The 7845-nt window shown below is 39.7% G+C and overlaps 1 protein-coding gene across 1 annotated transcript; it reads left to right on the top strand.

The window, feature by feature from the left end:
* Positions 1 to 551: 551 nt before the first annotated feature.
* On the top strand, positions 552 to 5515 carry LOC120655475 (uncharacterized protein At4g37920-like). Its single transcript, XM_039933310.1, has 6 exons — positions 552 to 835; positions 2919 to 3325; positions 3420 to 3591; positions 4039 to 4283; positions 4475 to 4662; positions 4744 to 5515. The coding sequence occupies exons 1-6, from the start codon at positions 676 to 678 to the stop codon at positions 4901 to 4903; spliced, it is 1332 nt and encodes a 443-aa protein (XP_039789244.1). The 5' UTR covers positions 552 to 675; the 3' UTR covers positions 4904 to 5515.
* Positions 5516 to 7845: the final 2330 nt, after the last annotated feature.

The following is a 7845-nucleotide window of genomic DNA, read 5'->3' as shown; positions in this document are numbered from 1 at the left end:
AAAGTCGCCGGCTTGAAAATCCGACAGGACTTCGCCGCTTTGACTCTCCCTCACCCCTCCTCTCCCTCCCTCCCTCTCTTTTCTTTTTTTCTGGATTTTTAGTAAGCCAAATGAGGGTGAGGGGGCAGCCAACACCTTATATAGGGCCAGGGGGCCGGCCGCCCAGCAGCTGGGCGGCCAGGGGGGCCGGCCGCCCCGCTGTCGGGCGGCCGGGTCCCAGGGATCTGTCTGCAATTTTTTTTATTTTTTTTGCGGATAAGCCCCTGCCGCCCGGCTGCCGGGCGGCCAGGTCCCGGCCGCCCGGCAGCGGGGCGGCCGGGGTATATTTCAGTAAATTTCGAAATCAAAAATATATTTCGGTAAAAAACGGAAATAAAAAATATAAAAAAAAAACCGCTACTCTTGCACCCCCTAGGTTTTTTGGTTGGCCCATTCACACGCATGGCAGCCGGCCCAACGCAGCCCATCTAGCAAAACCTTATCTCAGCTCCGTCAATGAGGCGCCGCAACCACGCACGCGCCACGCCGAGACCGCCGCTTCCGTGGCCGCCGGCCTCCCATCGAGCAAGCGCCACGCGCCCACGCCGCGCCTGCCGTCCGCAGCCACTCTTTCCCTAAACCCTAGCAAACAGACGAAACCCCCGCCCGCCCGCCTTCCTCACCCGTGGATTCGCCATGGCGATGCCCGCCACCACCTCCGCCTCCTCCCCATGCCAGGCGCCGTCGCCAGCCGGCCTGGGCCTCGCTCTCATCAGCTCCCCTGGCACCCGCGCCAGAACCGCCTTCGGCCGCCGCCGCCTCCGCCTCCGTGGCGCCGCCGCGGCTGCGCCCACAGGTGAGGACTCCACAGTGACCCTCTTTCGGTTCAGAAATGGGATGCTTGGGTAGAAATGACTGACGAATCAGAAATAAAAAGGGAGGTTCTTGTATTTTGGGGGTGGGGGCTGGGCTAGAGGAAAATTGCAATTTTGCTGAGGTCAAAGTGGCTTGGGCGAAAAAAATTGTAACTTTGTAGATTGTTGCTCGAAATCAGTAATATACATGACCAAGTTAATCCGTAATTTGTGTTCTGTAGTTCTTGTGAAAGATTATGGAAGCTCGTTGTTACAGTCTTTAGTGCTAGATATAATGGATAGGCTAAGCCTACTACTTGTCATTTTTTTTTTTCGAATTGAGGCTTTACCCTTACCCCATTTCTATTACCACGGTGGCACGGACAGAAATACTATATGTTTAGTACAAGCCCATCAGGGCTAGGATAGAAACGGAAAAGGGAAAGCCAACGCGAGGCCTGCTACTTGTCATGAGAACTGAATTCTGTGGTGTGCTGATCGAGAGCACTCTCGAATGGGTTTGAAGATTGTAACTGTTTAGATGTTGAACTGCCTGCTGTGGGCATCTACAACATACAGGTGCCATGGATGGCAACTACAGGAGTATTCGGTTTAGAAGAGACAAACTAGATCATTTTGGGAAATAGCATTTGCAAGAGAGTGGATTGATATCATCCATGAGATACGGGGCCTTTATGAAGTCATGATGGCCAGACCCTTGTGTATGGCTAGAACTCGTGATTCTATTTTGACTTTCCAAACTCTAAATCAGATTTACTTTGCCTACTAACTCTTTTGTAATTTACTAGCAAGCCTTATGCCTCCATTAACCTACTTGGGCTCTAGTGATATGTGCCAACTGATTAGTACCAGAATTTATTATTAATTAATTTTATGTTATATATATATACATAAACAATATGTACTGCTAAATGAGTAAGAGAATAAGTTTGGTCTTCAACATCATTTTTTGTATCCTTTAAAATGTTCGTAACTTACATAGTTACATACATGTTGTCAAGCATTGTTTCTGCCTTCTGATGTAAAAGGGGAGTGGTTGAACATAGTCACGAAATGTGTGCATTTGCACATGCCAGTGTCAAACATTTGGTTGTTCTGTTCTCCTATTCTTTCTTCTGAGACCAACGCTGGCAATGTGATAGTTGATCAGATTTTGGTCTAAATAAATCTTTCCTTGGATTTCTCTTGAAACTATAATTACAAATGATATAATAAGCAAAATTGAATAGAGCACAACAAAGGATATACTTACCAGGATAAAGAGTATGCCTGGTAAAACCTGGAAATGCTGTTACTACCTATTTTCATTTTGAACCCTGGCAAACAGTACAACTAATTAGTTTTGTATGTCTCTAAGTTAAAAATTTTCTATAAGTTTGTATGTGTCCCTAGTTCCTTGCCTGGTTAGTAGAACTTGCTCAACTCAAACGGTTCTTTTGAAGTTTGCATTAACTGAAGCTTCTGTTGATGAATTGTAAATTCCTATTAACTCATTCATGTCGCTTATTTTATAAGGTCCTGCTTTGAGCATTTTTCCTTCCAATAAACTGAAAGTTAGGATCTGTTATCCTTCACCTTCTTGCTCTACTTTGGCTTACTTGTGTGTGCAAATGCTCCGTTTGTCCAAAGGTGGCAAACAGAATATGTTTAAAATTTAAACTTCCTCAGAGGCATTTGTACAGAATCTTATTTTGACCTGTAGCCATGATGTGTGTTTGGTGACAATCAATTAGCTCAGCTAATATAGTTTTAGTAGTTTTAGCATTTCAGAATTACTTTCTGTAAAGGTTGATCTTGGTATCAGCCTCCTTGCTTTTGACCCCTGTTAGCTTCTTTCTTTCTTTCTTTTATTTGAACACCATGTCAGCTTCTTTATCATGTGTTGGAAGAGCAGTTTCTACTAGTTTTTTCAGATGCAAGCCTAGTAGGCATCCACAAGTCTCTTGGTACTGAAATGATATGTATTTGGGTGTATCTAGTAGTCTTGAGCTCTTGCGCTTTATCTATTCTTGAAAAGTTTCTGTCCTCAGTTTAATATCATACTTTTGTTTCCCTTGATCACAGGTCATCTGTTTCTTGGTCTTCCCAAGCCACGATGCTCATCAATCACAGCCATTGGCGATGTGGCAGCGGTTTCTGATGATTATATAGAAAGCTCACCATCAAGCAGTGGATATCCAAATAGTTCTATGGGTTCTTCATCTCATGAAGATAATCAATCACAAAGTGTTGTTAAGATGAACCAAAAATCTAGAGACAATAACAAAATGATTAAAATATGTGATAAGTTAATTGGGGTATTTATGGTTGATAAACCTACACCAACGGATTGGAGAAAATTACTAGCATTTAGCAGGGAATGGGACAACATAAGACCACATTTCTTTAAACGCTGCCAGGAAAGAGCAGATGCAGAGTCAAACCCTGAGGTGAAGCACAAGCTTCTAAGACTTGGTAGAAAATTGAAAGAGGTACTGAACTTCTTATAAATAATTGTACTTCACCTGATTATTTAATTTAAATTTCTTATAATTAATATTAATATAGTTTGCTCATCTTTATCAGATTGATGAAGATGTACAGAGGCATAATGAACTTCTTGAAGTAGTAAAATCCACACCATCTGATAAAATTGGTGCTATTGTTGCTAAGCGGCGGAAAGATTTCACGGTGGAATTTTTCAACCACCTTTACTATGTTGCGGAGTCTTACCATGATGAACCTGAAAAGCAAACTGGTGAGGCATACATGAGAACTTGACTATTATGAATAGCAAAACTTTTTATGTTATTTTCTTGTATCTTCTTTTATTTTGTACTTTACTATATGAGCCCTTTTTATTGTTTCCGTCGCTACGTTTCCAAAAGTACCACATATGATGAAATAGAGAAGCATATCATCTTGCTTATCCTAATAGAGTTGTATCTGTTGTACAACCAACACCCTGAACAGTTTCATGTGTAGATATGTTTACTGTGCACTGTCATAGTGAAGCCCATCTTTTTTCTGTGACTTATTGAATAATTTCTCAGAACTTTTATTTTCTGCGAGCTTTCAATCTCATCTGTGATTGTAGACAAATGTAGACAGTACAAGCTCTGATCCCTTATCTGAAGATAAAGATTTTCATTTGTGTTGTTAGACCAATTGGATTGCGCTGAGTCATGTTTTGTTATGCATGTAGAGTTGGCAAAGCTTGGAAATGATTGCGTAGATGCTCTACAAGCGCATGATGATACCACTGGGAGTCTTGAGGCTCTGAATGCTGCAGAATTGAAGTTAAAGGATATACTTAATTCACCTTCAGTGGATGCTGCTTGCAGAAAGATTGATGACTTGGCTGAGAAGAAGGAACTGGACTCTGCATTAGTTTTGATGCTTTCAAAAGCTTGGTCAGCTGCAAAGGGCACTGACATCACAAAATCTGAGGTAAATGATTATAGTTCTCAGCAAACATGTTTGCCCCTGATAATGGAAATGGGGTTTTCCTCATGTCAAAAAAAAAACATGTATGCCCTTGAGTAGCTGTACATTTTTCAATATTATTATCTTTCATAACTATGCTCTAGTGCTCCAAATTTGTCTTTGATCGTTTCTTTGATCTACCAAACATTGCACAGGCAAAGGATATAATGTTTCATTTATACATGACTGCTGTGGCTAATCTCCAAAGACAAATGCCAAAGGATATCAGAATACTGAAGCATCTTATAATGATAGAGGATCCAGAAGAGCGGTTGAGTGCACTGAATGATGCTTTTACTCCTGGTCCTGAGCTTCTTGGGGACAATGTCGATACATTATACACGTAAGTATAATTAGTGCTTCAGCAAATATTTTGTGACTGTTCCTTCTGTTGTCTTAATGCCTGTTGCCTGGCATATTGCAGGAGTCCAGAGGCTTTGCACACTTGGGCAAGAGCTATAATAGATGCATATTATAACAGCAGAGAAGGCACTCTCCTTGGACAAGCAAGAGACTTGATGAACCCTAAAATCATCAAGAGAGTTGAAGAGACAGTGAAGATAATCAAGGATAAATACCTTTAAATTTTGATCATCAGAAATTTGGGTTTGGATGTTTCTACTGGTTGCCTGAGTCTTGCATAGTGACCACAGGATGATGGCACAGATTAGGGGTGTAAATTGTGACCCTTAGTTGCACCTCCAACCCTCTTTATTTCAAATATTTGTGCTAATTCTTCAAAATGAGATTCCATTTTGGAGAAGTGGTACAAGATTTTGAAGTAACGAGGGTTGGAGGTGCACCCAAGGGTAACCATTCGCCAATTTGCATCCCTAGCACGGATTGCTCCCTGGCCGGTACCATTTCAGTGAAACTCTTCACCACTGCCGACACCTCATAGATGAAAGGAAATTCAGATTGTTGTAACTCATTCCATGAAAAGGTGATTGTAGCATGTGATGTAGCAATGTAGCTTTCACTTAGATACAAGGGGAGTATCTACGTCTAGTATACACTAACAGTGTTGTAACATGTCTGATTAGTAGTATAAAGTCAGAAGTCATATGTACGTGCCCAAATATCCTTGGTCGCGATCGCAATTGTAAGGATGTTGCTGACCGGCACCATTTAAAACTTCTTAATTCAGCATGGGAGATGTTTCTGGACATGTTTGAGCTGAATGATGTTGCCAGGTTGATGATGATGTTTACAGCTTTGCTACCCCTTATGGTATAGTCAGCAAGATTATGAAGTGGTTGTATCTAACTACAACTTATCAATGGGTATGTTATGTCTTCATATTCTGGGGTATTCTCATAAAAGTATTTGGCTCGTTTAGTCACAGGTTGTTTGGTTTCATGGGCTAAACTTTAGACTATATCACATCAAAGAGAATTTTGATATTTATTAGTATTAAATGAAGTCTGATTACAAAACTAATTGCAGAACCTTAGGGCTAAACTGCGAGACGAATCTAATGAGATATATTAATCCATAATTAGCAGATGGTACTGTAGCGAATCATGAATTAATTAGACTCATTAGATTCTTCTCGTAAATTAGCATCCATTTGTCAAAAAGGTTTTATAAATAAATTTTATTTAATACTTTTAAATGGTAAAATTCTTTTTGATGTGACAAGGGCTAAAAAAACTGATGGAAACAAACACACCTGAGGCTAAAAAATTGTAGAGGTTCTGCAAGTAATTTTGTACATAAACTTTATTAAATACTCCTAAATAGTACTAGAAGTATTTAATAAAGTCTATGTACAAAACTACTTGCAGAATCCCTAGCCTATTTTGCAAGACGAATCTAACAAGGTACATTAATCTATGATTAGCATATGATTATTGTAGCACCAAAATAGCAAATTATGAATTAATTAGACTCATTAGATTCGTCTTGTAAAATAGCCTAGGGGTTATGAAATGGATTTTATCAATATTCTACGTTTAAAACTTCTAAATATCAAGATTCCGAAGAGCTATTTTTTAGACATCCGGATCCAAACAGGGCCATTGTTTGCTCTGCGTGCAGCCGCAGGACAGAGCTTCGTTGGAGTAAAAACATCAAACACTGCACTAACGCCCGGTCCTACCACCACGTACGTTATGCTCAATCTATATGAGCATATTAAAATGATTGGATAATCACTAATAGATCATTCACAAACCTAATTTACATTGTTTATCGTCGGGTCACTAGAAAGACTCGCGCGGCTTTGCCGCGCCCTTCCTCGAGGCCCAGTTCAGGATTTAAAAATACCAATGATGCTCATGACATCGATATATGGTCAATGGAGCAGGCAAGGTCTTGGAAACCTGTATGGGTCTTTTGACCTTAAAGTTGCTAGTGGTACTATCGGTATTCATTGGTATTCTTTAGACTGTTGTAATTCTAGGCGACGGTGATTTGTATAACTTAAATCATCAATACAATAAGAAATTTTAATGTACTACCATAGCAGGAGATTTAGGTTTGAACATTGAAAGGAAGGAAATTTTTCTTACAAGCTGAATACAATAGCTTGCATAGAGGATACAACAGCCTCTTAGCGAAGTCATGTTCTTTTGTTCAAAATTATAGATTGTTGGATAAGGGCATGCAAGTTTGACTCGGCACAGGTCATCGTCCCACAATCTATCATTGATCAGCCATTGTAGAAACAAGCAAGAGTGGCAAATTTGTCAGTTGTCATACCTGAGCAGCCTCCTACTTGCTATGTATGGATAATTACGAATCAATACATAGTAATTAGAGAATTTGTCAGTCATCAATTGACAATTTCATAACTAAGTACATTGTTCCATCATTCTGGAGGAGCTAATTTGTTCTCTTAAGGCTTGCTCTTCTTAGGACACCTTTGTACTTCCACTTCAGATTTTAACTTTGAACATGTAAAGTTGGATCTGAATAATACAATTTCATGGATTCAGGCCAAACAACCGTGTAACATCTAAAATAATCTTCTGCCAGCACATATAGTATATGCTATAAAGACATCCTTCTAGTATTAATATTATGTAAATCATCTAGTATCAACCAGGTCAGGCAACATTCATACAATGTGCAGATCAACAAGTGGTACCTGATAATGAACTCACAAAGAATAATTGATGCATCTGTTACATGACAAAGAATTGATGCATCAGTTACATGAGGCTCAAGATAGCGAAAACTGAAATGTGTGGTGACATCAGAAGTTTAGCAATTTGTTTTTACCATGCATACATTATGCAAATGGAAGGTATTGCCAAATGGTTACTGCCGCTCTTTGATTCAGAACTGTTTGGTTAGGTAATTGCCGTTTCACACCTATGGCTAACTGATAGTTGCAAATATAGTCTGACAAAATTTAAAAGAACAAATTACTGAAATAGTATTTGATCTAGTTGAGTCCTACGGAAAAATGGCTGCAGCCTCTAGCTAACTTTACACATATATATCTAGTTTATATATATGCCAAGCATGCTTCCGTTCAATATTATCTATGCTTAAAATCCTATGTATGCTTAACTTGGCA

The sequence above is a fragment of the Panicum virgatum genome, chromosome 1N (genome assembly GCF_016808335.1).
Source record: "Panicum virgatum strain AP13 chromosome 1N, P.virgatum_v5, whole genome shotgun sequence".
Lineage (NCBI taxonomy): Eukaryota > Viridiplantae > Streptophyta > Magnoliopsida > Poales > Poaceae > Panicum > Panicum virgatum.
Note: the sequence above shows the minus strand (reverse complement) of the source record. Positions and strands in the feature narration are given on the sequence as shown.

Coding starts and splice junctions, on each gene's coding strand:
- LOC120655475 (XM_039933310.1), top strand. CDS start 676: ATGGCGATGCCCGCCACCACCTCCGCCTCCTCCCCATGCCAGGCGCCG. Junction 3,592..4,038: donor TGAACCTGAAAAGCAAACTG/GTGAGGCATACA, acceptor TTATGCATGTAG/AGTTGGCAAAGCTTGGAAAT. Junction 4,284..4,474: donor CTGACATCACAAAATCTGAG/GTAAATGATTAT, acceptor AACATTGCACAG/GCAAAGGATATAATGTTTCA.